This window comes from Balaenoptera musculus, chromosome 18 (assembly GCF_009873245.2).
Source record: "Balaenoptera musculus isolate JJ_BM4_2016_0621 chromosome 18, mBalMus1.pri.v3, whole genome shotgun sequence".
Lineage (NCBI taxonomy): Eukaryota > Metazoa > Chordata > Mammalia > Artiodactyla > Balaenopteridae > Balaenoptera > Balaenoptera musculus.
The window spans coordinates 33,834,834-33,850,219 of NC_045802.1; the positions used below are offsets into that span (position 1 = coordinate 33,834,834).

Below are 15,386 nucleotides of genomic sequence, written 5' to 3' on the forward strand. Positions count from 1 at the left end.
AGATGAAATAAAGGTGTCCGATCTTACAGTGTCTCAAATCCTATAAATCCTGGATATAAGTAATGTGCTTACTTTTTACCTGAAGACCCTCCTTCACCACAGCTGTCTGTATGACTGCAACAATGAGCCTTTTACTTTGGGGTGTTTTTTTTTGTCATATATTTCTGTTTTTTAAATACATTGCTCCATACTTAAATATTCTGATTAGTACATAAGAATCATCTTACCAGTGTTAGTCAAAGGGCTTCAATGGCTAACAACAAAACATAACACTAGTTCTTTTTACACCCATTAGCATGTGAATGTTCTTCTCTATTGACCCTCTTAGTTCTGAAATCTTACTACTGCTCAGTATACGTATGTCAGAACTCACATGGCTGAGAGAATTTCTCTCTTTTCCTTAGCCAATTTATGATTATCCAAAGGTAAGCTTTCTTTCTTAAAAATATTATTCTCTTAAAAATTATTTTCTTTAAAATATTGTATATTTCAAAGTTGCTAAGAGAGTAAATCTTAAAAGTTCTCATCATAAGAAAAAAAATGTAACTATGTGTGGTGATGGATGCTAACTAGACTTATTGTGGTGATCATTTCACAATATATACATAGATCATTATGTTGTCCACTTAAAACTAATACAATGATATACGTCAATTGTGTCTCAAAAATTGATTTTAAAAACGAGCTTTCAAAAAATACAAATATTGTAACATTTTGAGTATTTACATTTCCATCATGTATCACCCTTTGTAGACAATATTGATTGTCATATTTAAAACTCCTTTTTGTCTCCTCAGTTTTACCGAGCAGAAGTTGAAGCTCTTCATTCTTCAGGTATGACAGCAGTTGTTAAATTCATTGATTATGGAAACTATGAAGAGGTGCTACTAAGCAACATCAGGCCCATTCAGACAGAGGCATGGGTACGTGATCCAAATTCTGTACAAAGGCATAAGCTGTTTTGAAGGAAATACATAGCTCTAAAAGATTAGTCATAGTAATACGAAATTTGCCAGTGGAAAAATATTTTGAATTTGCTTAAAACCGGCTACTCCTAAAGTAAGATTTTAATTTAATAATTACACTGAACTACAGTAAAAATGAATGCATTGCAATTGCTTCTCTTGTATAATGCTTTGTTATGTTATGCTTTGGAAATAGGTGCCCTTATTTATATGTTGGCGAAAAATGTGTATATGTTTTTATGGGTTCTTATGCATATTTTGTTCTTTCCGAGTTTGTTACTTTAAATTTGACTAAATTATGTCCAGCAGTTGTCAAATTTAAGTCTCTGTTGGATACATGTATATTCTTTATTATTTTAGTTACATGTAAAATTAAGAAAAACACTTTAAATTATATATGAACTCATACTCCATTTACTACACATATGTTTATATATGTATATGTGCAGATTAAATTTAAATATCTTTGTTTAATAATTATTTGATTAATTTTGTTGCCAAATGTTATGTCAAAGCTGTGATGATTTTGTTGATGTAATTTAGACTGTATTGGCCTCATGGAGTCCATTTTATACAGGACTTATGTGACTTTACATAGATAGATTCTCAGCTACATTTAGGCAAAAACAGGAGGACAAGGCATATTAGAATTTGTTTCATAAAGTTTTTTAAAAATTTATTTCCTTTCTGTAATTTGTGGATAGCTGTTAATAAACTTATCACTAGAAGCCTAATTTGTTGCTGTTTCCCTAAAATGTAAAAATATACTAGAAAACTGTATCATCTAGACAGTAGCCTTCATCATTGAAGCATACATTCTCATGAGCTGCTTTTAGTTTAGTTTCGCTTTGGTCTTTCTAGATTTTTCTGTCATGACCTCTGTGTCACTACTCCCTCTCACCTCCCCAAAAAAGAAGATAAATAAAACAACAACAAAAAGCCTAGTAGCAGCAATCATATTTGGGTCCATAGATCTTTATTCTTTACCTTTTTATTCTAGAAAAATGATCATTTTCTAGGTAGCTTATTGTTTCATATTTTACAGCGCAACATTCATACGTTTAAGAGATCCTTTCCTTCACTCTCATTCTCTAAAGTTTAGCTGCTTTTTCCCTAAAAGACTGAAATACCATCAATATCTAATTTATATCTTTTCTTAGAGAAACTTGATGTAACTATATCTTTTGCCCTTTTGATTCCCATGCGATGGCTGTTTTTATTCTCTTTTCATTTATTCTCTTTTTCATTAATACTCACATCTTAATGTAGTTTTGATGGTAAAAGTATTTATTGAGTCTGTATTTCTAGAAGTTGAACCCTAGTTTGCTATTCATCATGTGATCCCAGTGTTTTTGGCCATTACAGTCAGAGTCAAAATTAAATTTTTACATTTAGTGTTTTTTTAGGAGATTTAATAAAAGATTAATTTTATTCTTTTCTTCCTAAAGAAAAATTTAAGTTTCCTTACTTTGTTTCTTCTCTACTGCCTCTTTCTGTTCCAGAGTGGACATAACTGAAGAGCACATTTCTCATTCCTCACTGTAGCTTTTCCATTCAGAGGTGTTTGGTACTGAAGTGATCATTTTCTTTCTACAGTCAATGACTTTTCCTTTTTTCCCCTTAATAGCCCTCATTGCTTTATTATTGATTTTAGGTCTTTGTAAACTTAGCTGGACAATAAATTTATCACATGACAGCCCACGTAGTGATTCTGAACCACAGCAATACTTTCATATTCTCCCTGCCTACTTGGGAATACTCTTCTAGGCTTTATTGTGCTATTTTTTTTTTACCTATTTACTTTTTCTGCAGTCAACTTAAAAATCTTTCATAAGATACGTGAAATATTTTTCAGGTAGAAGCAGGATAGTATTACTAAATATTTTGGAGATTCTGGTATTTCTTTTCTCCTATTTACAAGTAACCAAGTGATTGTTGATGTTTTATGATTTTGCATAAATTAATACAGCAAATATTTTTGGATCATGAACAGTGTTATTGAGGATAAGATCATCCTTTCTTCCTTATCTGTGTGAATAATTGACTTAGTTGTAGAAGCAGCTCCTTCTTGATAAATAGAAGCCACCAGCTTAACATATCTTAACCCATCTCCATTTTTAAAAAAATACCTATGTGTGCATATACATAAAAAGCCTCTGAAGAAAAACAATCTATGTGGCTGTGAGTACATTTAACATAGAATTAGTGTAGAGTTCTCTTATCCTCTGAGAGTGCTGATGTTGGGGTCTATGAGCACTTTTTCTTTTTGTAACTTGGGAATTGTAACAAGTTTTAATCAAAGCAAAACATTCACTATACCAATAAGAAGGTAACTCTAATTGATAAGTCATACTAGAAAAATTAAAGAGCTGCAAAGGTATAGCAAGGTGTTAGAAGCCTTAGCACAATTATTCACTCACACTATGGACTGTGTAATTTTTAATTTTTTTTAACTCTTGCACTACATATGTACATTACTGTTTTTAATTATGAAATGATTTTGTATATTTTATTAAGGTTTATGTTTGTTATTAGCACAAGATTATGGAAAACCTCTTGTTTTCCTAAATGTGGCAATGATCATTCATTGAAATTTTTTTAATAGTTTGCAGGAAAAATAACCAAGAAGCCTGCATCTAAACCAAAAATCTTTATAGAAATCAGTTGTCTGTATTGTCTCTTAAAGGTGTAAGGATAAGTTATTAAATAAAAAGCATGAAATGAGATTCAATGACTAAGTAAATAGTCTCTTATATGGAAAATTAAAATAAAAATCAAGTTAATAGTTTAAATCTAACTGTTAATATTTTTCTCATGAAGTTTAAGAACTAATTGCCTTAAATCTGTCTATAGACAAATTTCTATTTTCCCCTTCTATCTGGATGTACCTTTTTACTTCCAGAACATACTCAGTGATGATATTTTAGATGGTAAAAATATATATGTTCTGATTATGATTAAATACTTTATTTCCTCCAAAATGATCTACTGAACTTTTTGTTATGTTATATCATACTTGATTTTTTTCTTCTAGCTAGATTAAACCTGGATCTTTTAACTATGGTAAAATATTCTGTCTTAATTTTAGTGTCTTTATTATAGTAAACTCTCTATCATATATTAATGTGAGATTCACAGCTCATTCTTAACTGGATAAATCCTCTAACTTTTTTTTTAATGTTCTTTGTATATTGCAGGATTTTCCTTATTTTACCAAAGTAAATGAAGCATTATGGAATCTCATATTATGTGTAAAACTATGTAGGGAGAAAACCATAATATTATTTTATATTTCTGACCACTGTATGAGAAAACATTAGGGACAAAGGAAACCTATTTGTGTTTCCTGCAGGCGCTTTTCAAATTTATTCTTTTTAACTCTAAAACTAATATCAGGAAACCAGTAAAAAGATGCCACAGGCAATTTGGAATTACTGTAAAATACCCTGGCGTTGCTGCTCAGACAAATCTTTTGTGTTTTTAGAGTGTTGTTGCTTCTGAATCACTTTTCTAAACCTGGAAAGACAGTGTCAAGTCCTGATTTCCCAGAATATTTATGACTTGTATGCCACTGAGACTTCTATATCCCAAGAAATGTTTTAGAACATGCTGATTTCTAAACTTTCTTTTTAAAGGTTCATAGTATCAGGAAATGATCTTTGTTCAGTTAATGTTCCAACTAGAAAAATTATGATTGTATCGATAATGGTTAGTTCTAAGACCTTAGCATACACATCATCTTGGGCAGTAATTCTGGAAAGTGACAGATGGATTGTTATTGTCTTTTAACCTACCTTAAATGTTTTTCTGTAGCATATTTATTTATTCAACAAATATTCATTGTATGTATGTTAGGTGCTAGACATTGTTCTGGGTGAGGAATATATGTTAGTACTCAAAACACACAAAAGTCCTGCCCACAAAGTTAGAAGAAAGTTATATTTCCAGTTACGTGAAACAAACTTAAATATCTCATGGGAGTGTTCATTCTTACCTCTTGAAGCTTTAAAACAAGATATAAGTGGGAAAAATGTTGTTTACTGATTTTTAATTTAAATAATGTTTAGGTCTTTATTTTATTTCACCTTATTTGAAGATAAAATTATTACAGAAGAAAGAAGTGTCATTTAATGAATTTTATCTATTTAAAATTTCCTATCTGTTTATCTACTTGATTTAAAAAGTAAATTTCTTTTTAGGTGGGTTTGGGTTTCTTTTAAAAATAATTATAATGTATATTTTTTTCAGTTTTAGTGTACTTTAAAAAAAGAACTATCAGTTTCAAGTTTTACTTTTGAAGTAACTTTGTGCAAAATTTATTTTATAATGACATCCTGGGAAGCACATTTGAAAATTACCTTTTCAAATTCAAATAATGTTCAGAAAAAAACATAAAGTATTCTACCACTAATAAAAATATTAAAGAGAAACATATTATCCCCCAAATACCCCTAACCTATTTAATGAGGAAGGAGATTGAGAGTTGTGATATGTAAATTAATGAGTTAAAATGTATTAGAACAAGGTCATGTTAGTAATTTTAATGATATAGTAATAAAGTTAGGCTATATCTAGTTTGTATTTGATATCAAAGATCATAATAGATATTAAAAGGAGGACAATTGTTACAGAAACCATTAACTTCAAAGGGAAATTAGAATTATGTAACAGTGAGGTTCTGCCAATTAGTATCCAGTAAAAAGTGCAGGTACCTATTTGATCATAGTCCAGAAGGTTTTTCATTTCTGATAATAAATTCTTAAATGAATTAGTGGGTATAATTTACCATACTTAAATTTTTGCACTAAAATCATAATTTGAGTAAGGTCAGTGAAATACTGAAATACATTTTCTTCCACTATACATATTTTGGGACACTTCCCTTTCAGAGATTGCCATATAGGCAATGCTTATTTTCTTTTGCAGTATAAACACAGAGTAAATTAAAAGGAAACTGTACAGCTAGTTTGGCCCCATTTAAGAACATAATTTTCACCTTATGGGTGATGGAATTTGGAGGATTCCGTATAATATCTTTAAGCTCTGTTTTAATAAAGTTTGGTTGTATTTGATATGCTTTATTTATTTCTTAATCTATCACCCAGCTCTTCACAATTCCCACAGGAGGTTGTGGATTATACAGAAGGACTTTACTAGAGACATGAAAGCTTCTGACATAGAGGGAGAGATGATTCATTCATAAATGATGCCATATACATTGATATATCAACTTAAATACTGTTGACATCTACCTCCTGAATCCCAAATTCAGTTTGTGAATTTGAGATTATTATGGAACCTAAGAGTTTATTATGAAAATCTCGAAATCTAGTTTTGACCGGGCTATATTATTCAAGAGACATTTTATTTCACCATTAAATTAATACTAAGAAAATAGTATGCTATTTTAAGAACCTGTACAAAAGTACTGCTTGAATTTTGCTATCTGATAATTTAATGTATTGTAATCTATTCAAAGGAACTGTATATAAAAATATCTTTAAAAGGTTTCTGGGTAATCTGAGTTTTCCTTTATTGAGCAATGAAAGTACATCATGTTATTATTTCATATTCCTTTTTACTGAAGGTAAAATAACTCCCAAAGTGAAATAACATGGTAGGGTATTACCTAAGATGTGCTGTCTTTTTGATTTGTTTCTAACTTTAATTACAATTCATAAAACAATTTAAGCCTTATATTATTTAAATATTAATAATCAAGTTAGCATAACTGTTTGAAAAATGTTTTTTGTGTACATGAATAATACCAGTAGCTATTATGTTAATCTTTTATCTTCTAAGTCTCCCCTTTATTAATAGCAACTTAAAGGATGGACTCCTGAATTATGGTGCTGGTCAATTGAGAAGTAAATTCGAGATGCTTTAGATTTATGCTAAATGTTGTATAATTTTTATTTTTTCTTCAAAGTAGTCTTAAGGAGGCATCCTGGGTATGATCTACAGCTGAAGGGGGCTAGGATTGTCAGATGAACTTATTTTTTCCTTTGACATTTTTGATTTAATAGACCCAAGGTTTGTTCTCTTTCAAGTGTACATTTTATTTTTTCATTTACTTTACTTAACCCAGATTTTTAAAACTGTAATTTCAAACTGCACTGAATTTTACCATTCCTTCACATATGTATACAGAAGACTTGCTAATATACTCATTGCACAGGAAATAAAGTAGTAAAATAAATGAATCTGAGGAATATTTTTGTTTTGTTTTATTTCTTGTTCCCAAAGATGTTAAAATCTTATATTGGGCATGTGACTTGACTAGGCACTCATGTCAGTATGTTTTAAAGATTTTTATAAATCTGAAGAGGCATCCTTCTTGAATTTAAAAAAAAAACAGTGCACACAGTTCTGTTTTAGTTTCTAGTGAATTTCTGAGCCTCTTCCAGCTATACCTAAAAAGGCAGGAAAATATGTTGCTTATTGCACCATAGACTTTATTCCCTTTCAGATGGAGCTCCTACAATGCATCTTTCCAATTCTAAAGTCAGTGGTTGTGAACTTTGTTGGTGATAGGCTAGAAGAGGACTTATGATACATATTTGATTGTGTACCATAATGAATCGTCAGTTGTCCATTTTCTTTTTTAACCTTACATGGTCATTTGTGTTTTTCTATACTCTTGCTTTTATCACCTTATTTATTAGTCATCTCTCTGTGTTTTCATTCTATTTCTTAAACATCATTGTATCCTTTTGACTTTGTTTTTTGAACTTTATTTTCTTTTCACATTTAGTGGGTGGTATCTCTTGATGTATTTGGTTACCCTTCCTACTGATCCTAATTTCCTGAACTTTACTGGACCTATGCTGTTTGTTCTAGAATCATGTGCAGTAGGCTTCACTATCACACCTCTAGAAAAAGAGTGGAGTTGATCTGTCTCCTTGTGAGAAACACTCTGGTATTAATAGCTTTCAGTTCCATTAAACTTGGGAAATACTGGCAAGAGTTTTACACCTTAGTTTGAAATAACTCCCTTAGTAGTGGCCTGTCGTGGCTGAGAGCTCCATTCAGAAGGGACAGGACGTTCTGCAAGAGTGAGTATATTTTATTTGCCTTAAAAAAAAAAACAAACCATATAGTTTGTTAAGAGTAAACATAATGATAAGGTTCTAGTTAAGTAGCTCAGACCATCATAAGAATTAAAAAGTTATTATTTTTTTGTACGTACTTCTTCATGCCTAGTCCATCTAGCTCAGGGTTAGTTCTGTTTCCTGGTTAAATAAATTTGGAAATGCTAGGTTAAAAAATTAAGTATACTTTCTGATTACAGGACTTCTTTGAGCCAGTAACAGATTAATATGTATTTTAAATCTCCAAGAGAGACATATATAGTGTTTATTGCTTCACAAACATATTTGCTCATGGGACCCTTTTTTTTTTCCTGTATAAAATTTGTTATAGAAAGTCTACAGGAGGTACTTTGAAAAACATCATAGCTCTTTTCTTCTTTCTGGTTTTCAAATTTTTAAAATAGGGTTAAGATTTATCTTCAGAAGCATTGTTTTAGATGTCCCAGACTTCTTCTTAATAATATAATATTGTACTTTTATGTTATAAATAGACACTAAATATATAAAAGGCAATTTTTCCTCAAACATGTTCCATGATTCTTTACCTTTCTATGAATAGAGGACAAAATATACTTCTGAAAATTTATGTCCCTTCTAAGTACTTATGCCATTAGTAGTAGTGTTTTATTACATAAAAATAAAATTGAGATCTTCTTTTACATGTAATTATACACAACTCACTGGTCATTTAATTTAATTTTAACTTAACTCTAATTCTAGAAACATTTATGGATTAACTTTTTAAAATTTTCATTCATGAAAACTCCCATTGTAGCTTTTATAATATTGCTGTTTCTTTTCTGTAATTCTTGCCTAATAACCCACATGATATTTATATGTTTCAGCAGCCAGGCATTGTCATCATTTGTTTGGGTATTGTATTTGTTATTCTCCAATAATCTAGTCTAAGGCAAAATCTGAAATCCTTTTTTTTGTTAAACTGACATTGACTACTGAATCAAAAGAAAGTATCAAAGCAAGTTAATTCCACTGAGTGTGTGGGCATTCTTAAATGAAGAAGAGGACTCCTAAAATACCAAAAATTCTGTTTTGTTTCAACATTTGTATTGCTCCTTTACTAATAGGCTAGTGTGTTCTCAAGCCTTTGACTAGTATTATTTCAATTAATTAAAAGCTTGTTAAAAGCCTCAGAGGAAACAAACTATTAAACTTAACTGCTCTTGATCTTCTGTTCAAGAGATCAGAAGATCTCTCATTTTCCTTGTAACAGTTATTAAGATGAATTGATAATCTTGGCTCTAACTCCAGAGTTCACTTGAGAGATCTAGAGGGGAAAAAATTCTTATTTTAAGAAACATATCCTTTCCAGGCACTTATAATTATAAACAAGGGCAGAATGTATGGTTGGATAATAGCTAGTGAAAGTGCAAAGGAACTCTATTAATAAGCAGTAGATGTATACTATAAGTACCATCTGTTTTAGAGCTTGAGGGGATTTGATTTTAAGTGAGCATATGAACTGACTTGGTGGCTGAAACAGTGGAAAGAGGTCAGTAATTATTTGCTGAATGATTAATGTAGTCCTAGTGGTCATCCTTATTACTTCAGACATGAAGCCTGAGTGTAACAGTTTAATATGATAGTTTTTCCACAAGTATTCTGAGTGCTTTTTGTAACAAAGCTACTTCAGAAAATAGATTGGCCTATATACGCAAGGGATTAAAAGGATATAAGACAAGTAGAAGATAAATTTCCTTCCTTCCAGAAGCCACATAATAAATATTAATAAGGCCTCTATCTGGCTGGCATGGTTCTAGTCTGGGAACCATTGTTGTCATGGTTCTTGATTATAATTTTGTTATGCCTGTTAAATGAATGGTATGGTGTGAAGGAAGTAAGTGGGGAAGGCCAAAGTTGACTTTTTACAACTAGTATTAACTTTAACAACTTTTTATTGGAATTTTTATTTTGCCTGAAGTGTGCTCATTTTTTCCCCCAGATCATGTGATTGGGAAATTAGGCTCAACCCTCCTGGTCATGCTTACCCAAGAGCTTATTATACAAAGTAAGATACTAGAAGTCAGTTTCATTCTGTTTCTATATGGTTCAAATTCTAAAATTTATGGACTTGTTATCTTTTTTTAATGTTGGTAGCCATTTTATTTAATGAATGATTAAGGAGAATATAATGAGCATTTTATCTTGAAAAGATTTAAGTAAATAAGGCTTAAAATAATGTGGAGAAAAGTATTCTAGTGTATTTTTTTCCTTATAAAGTGATCAGTTAATATGAATCTTATTAAGAATTCCTGAATTTGACCATCAGTACTCAAACGAATGTTAGACTTAATTAGATTTTTAAAATATGGAATTGAAGTCTTAAAGCAAATAGAAAAGGGAGACAGATCAAGAACTTGAGAGTAGTAGTTCAGAAAGCCTCTAAAAGCTTTGGGCACAAATAAAGATATCCCTGGTTGATCTTTTATGAGCCCTGATTAGTGTTAATGCATACTAAGCAGTTGGCCTTACTGATAGTAGTTCTCATAAATAGAAAGACTGTTAGAGACTGAGATGTAGTGGAGCTGATTACAGAATGATCTAGAAATGCTAAAACGTTGGTCACATGCCCAGTCCATTTAAATTGTATCCTTGTATTCTTAGGAAATAAGCAAAGCAAAGAAAAATTCTCATTGAATGTGTTTAAAATTAAAATATATAATTCCCTAAGAAAAATTAAGGAATGTTACAAAAAACTTGAGACTGAGAACTCTAAATTTTTTTTATAGAAAATTACTTATAAAAGCTACAATAAAAACATTTTAGATATAATTTAGAAATGAATATAAGATTTAAATTTCAGGAAGATGATATGCACATTTTCCTATTGATTTATTGAAAATAATTAAAATTGGCTATGAAAAGACTGAATATTCTATTCATTCTAATGATTATAATTGCTTTAATGAAATTAATGACTGAGGGAAGATATTTAAGATAGGAAAAAAAATGACCACAGAGTAGGTTAAATGTAGATTTGGTATCTTGATTCTTAAGCATTTTTCAAAATAATTTTCATAATGTATAATTTAAAAGGTTTGACTTAAACTGCTAAACAAAAAATTTTTAAACAAACTGCTTTAAATAATTTCAATTATAAGAACAAGTTTTGCTTTCTGAAATGATAATTGCTATTCTTTGAAGTTCCAATAAATTTCACATAAATGGCAAAAATACTTCTGACATTGTCTACTGCCAGTTGCCATTCTTGGACCCAAGGCTGAGAAACATTTTCAGATTCTGTGTGCTTTATCCTGAAAGAATTTGATGAAAAGGGGTCACTGAGAGAGTGAAATGTCTGCTCTGCTTGGCCTTTGAAAGAAGGGGAGAGGGCAGGCTAGTCTTGGGCAAATTACTTCCACCTCCCTTTTTGCCCCTGCTTCAGCTCCAGGGGAGCTGGAAATGCACAGAAGGAGTCAGAAGACCTGGGTCGAGTCCTGGCTCTGCCACTTACTACCTATGTGACTTTGGGTAAGTTATTTAATATCTCTGGGTCTCAGCTTCAGTACAGGGTTGTTGTAAGGATTAAGTAATATGATCAAAGGAAATGTGCTTTGTAAACTCCCAAGGTCTATAGAAACTTAAAATTTTATTATCATAACCTGGCCTTCTTCTTCCCAGTTCTTCCGTAGTCTAGTATCCTTGGCTATGCATTTCTTAAGCAGCCCAAAATGACAACTCCTTTTGCTTTTCCCTGTATCCTCTCCATATTGGAACTCTTATTCCTGTCCTCTGCATGCTTCAGACTTAAGTATTCTAAGAATATTAAACCAGACTGGTTAAATTAATCTTCATTATAGAGTGTGGATTGTGTTGCCCCTTTTTACCCTTCCCACTCTCACCTTTCTTCTTTAATCTTCTCAGAATTGTGCACTTAGAAACGTCGAAAAATCTCCAGTGCATGGAAGTTCGCACAGTGTTGGCAGAAGTCCTTTAAATTGTGTTACCCAGATCACTTCTCCACTAGTTAGTAAGGTTGATTGGGTAAATGGGAATATGATTGTGTCTCTTGTCCTTTCTTTTCCTCTGTGGGAAAGGAGATGGAAATAGTTCAGAGTTAAAAGTTCTTCTGAAATCTCACCGATAAGCTAGATCCTAAGTTGAGGAATAATCATAGAGAGGAGACAAGGGATTTAGTGGCCATTTCTTTTTCAGCTCTTTGAGTTATATCTGACTTGGCCTCATCTTTGATTCTCAGTAAACTCTAGCCTACCCTCAGTCAAACTAAATTTATAACACCTGTTGTCTTTACTGGGTGCTCAGTTGATAGAGCCTGCATGGAGCTAAGGAGGAAAGAGAATTTGCCTTCTGCATCACATCTGGTTTCAGATCAAGGGATCTTTAAGAGGGCATAACGAGAGCTTATAGCTCTACTTGATCCAACCTTCCCACATAATCTAAGAATGCTTGATTTGGCTATGTGTCAATAATAGTAATAATAGCCCCTTATGTTAACTGCTTGCCATTAATGCCTAATTACCATGGAGCACAGTAACAGTTACTCATGTCATGATTAGATTAACTTTCTTAAAATTTTAATTTTATTTTATTTTTACAGCCTTGAACCATTGACTTATGCTCAATATGGTTTCTTGCTGAAGTAGCAGTGTCATCTTTCTTAACTAAAAATTAGAAATATTGAACTCTGGTGGCAATCAAATGCAAATTGAAACAATTAACTTCAGTGTTAAATGTGTGAATTAATGGGAAAAAAATTAAATGATAACGTTCATGCTGGCAAAGATGCAGTGACACGAGTGCTTTTATACATTGCTGATGGCAGTGTAAATTGGTGTGATCTTTCTGATTTTTTTCCAAGCCTTAAAAGTGTTCATTCCCTTTAAACTAATAATCCCACAGTTGTTAATCTCTGCTAGTGAAAGATCAAAGGAATAAGTGAATTTCTGAGCAATGATCATTGCAGCAATAACAGGAAAAACTAGAAACTACTTAAATGCCTAACAATAAGAATGGTAAAATAAAGCATCATTCATCAGCTGGGTGAAATATTTTACAATTGTGATAAAAGATCATTATGAAGGCTGTAAAATCATGGGAAATATTTATGATAAGTGAATGAAAGCAATTTATAGAGTTGAGAATGCCCTCAAAGTAGTGGTTGTTTTAGTGCAGTAGAATTATGTACAGACTCTGTATATGTGTACATACTTATTTTTCAATTTTATAAACTTTCTATAATTTTGTATTACATTTTTTATTTGAAAAAGTAACAGCAAGCAAAATAAAATTAGCAAGAAGAAAGTTGATCATGATTAGGGAATTTTAGTCTTAAAAAAAATCCCTAAAATTTGCAAAAAAGATCTGAAAATATGGGAGTTTAAAAAAAGAAATATGAATAAAAACATAACTTCTTTCTGATTTTGCCCTTTGCCTTCAGTGAAGTTAACAACAACATGATTATGGTTTTCCATGATAAAATACCATGATCTTTGAACTTGTTCCTGTCTATAATTAGTAAATGAAATACTCCTACAACTAAACCAATAGACTTACCTATACAAATTACCACCTTCATTCAGTCTGTCCATACAACCTACTTTCCAATTCCTTGCCAAATTCTCTCTTAATCACTGTCCCCAGAACACTTCAGAATTCAGTCTCTCCCAAGTGCTTTCAAATGCACAGCAAAATACATTTCTCCTATGAAATGTTTATTTAATCCGTACCGGCATACCTTGTTTTATTGCACTTCACTTTATTACGCTTTGTAGATACTGCATTTTTTACAGGTTGAAGGTTTGTGACAACCCTGTGTCGAGCAAGTCTACTGGCACCATTTTTCCAACAGCATTTGCTCACTTTGTGTCCCTGTGTCACATTTTGGTAATTCTCACAATATTTCAAACTTTACTATTATATTTGTTGTGGTGATCTGTGATCAGTTATCATTAATGTTACTATTGCAAAAAGATTTCAACCCGCTGAAGGCTCAGATGATGGTTAGCATTTTTTAGCAATAAAGTAATTTTTGATTAAGGTATGTGCTTTTTTTTTTTTAGACATAATGCTGTTGCACATTTAAAGACTACAGTATAGTGTAAATATAAATTTTGATATGCACTGGGAAACCAAAAATTAGTGTCACTCCCTTTATTGTGATATTTGCTTTATTGCAGTGGTCTGGAACCAAACCTGCAATATCTCAGAGGTATGCCGGTACTTACTTAACATTCATAATTTCGGGAATATGTTAGTATATAATTATGATACTTTGTTTGACTCTTTGTTCCTGTTTTAGTTTTTGATACACTATTAAAATATTAACTGTAAAGTGATATTTTTATATTTGAGGTTTTCTTATTAACTTATAATTTCAAATATATTTTAATCTGTTTCAAAAAACTTTTTGAGCACTTATTATGTGACTTTATCTCTCCACCCAGAACAGTGCCCAGCACAACACATTTCCTTAGAACGATTGCATGCCGGACAATGGCAATGCATAGCAGTCTCTACACTAAAAGAGTCAGACTAGCAGAGGAGCCCAGCAAGTAAAGCACCATAGATGGAGAGTGTTTAACTCAGTCAGGAACTGACTCATAGAAGAGGCGAGGCCTTCCCTAACTATCGTATTATAAAACAGCAATGCGCCATCACACAAACTCTCTATCCCCTTTGCCCGCTTTATTTTCTGCATATCCTACCCCTCCTTCCAACCCCTAAGTGAAAGCAACGTGAGAACAGGGACTTTGTCTCAGCTAATACTTCAGCATTCAGAACAGTCCCTGAAACATAAGGCTTTCAATAAGTACTTGTTAAATCTGAATGAATGAAGTTTAATGTGAGTCTCGAAAGTTTTGAAGGACTTAGCTTGGGAGAAAAATGTGTGAGAGAGGGCTTCCCTGGTGGCGCAGTGGTTGAGAGTCTGCCTGCCAATGCAGGGGAAGCGGGTTCGAGCCCTGGTCTGGGAAGATCCCACATGCCGCGGAGCAACTAGGCCCGTGAGCCACAACTGCTGAGCCTGCGCGTCTGGAGCCTGTGCTCCGCAATAAGAGAGGCCGCGATAGTGAGAGGCCCGCACACCGCGATGAAGAGTGGCCCCCGCTTGCCGCAACTAGAGAAAGCCCTCGCATAGAAACGAAGACCCAACACAGCCAAAAATGAATAAATAAATAAATTAATTAAAAGGCAGCAAGAAAAGCTTTAAAAAAAAAAAAAACTTAACCTATTGACTTTTCTATTAACTGACCTATTTATAGAAGGAGATTTTCCTACCATGGACACAGTTTTAAATAAGGAAAAAAATTTTTAAATGCTCATCGTAATTTTTGCATGACAGTTATAAAGAGTT

General features: G+C 32.1%; 1 protein-coding gene across 2 annotated transcripts in view; it reads left to right on the plus strand.

Annotated features, from left to right (window-relative positions):
• TDRD3 (tudor domain containing 3) overlaps window positions 1-15,386 on the plus strand; it is a 213,253-nt gene that overhangs the window by 168,792 nt on the left and 29,075 nt on the right. For both annotated transcript variants that reach the window (XM_036831839.1, XM_036831840.1), the window contains one exon: window positions 798-923. In XM_036831839.1, the coding sequence (XP_036687734.1) occupies window positions 798-923 (126 nt within the window). The remainder of the gene's footprint in view (window positions 1-797; window positions 924-15,386) is intronic.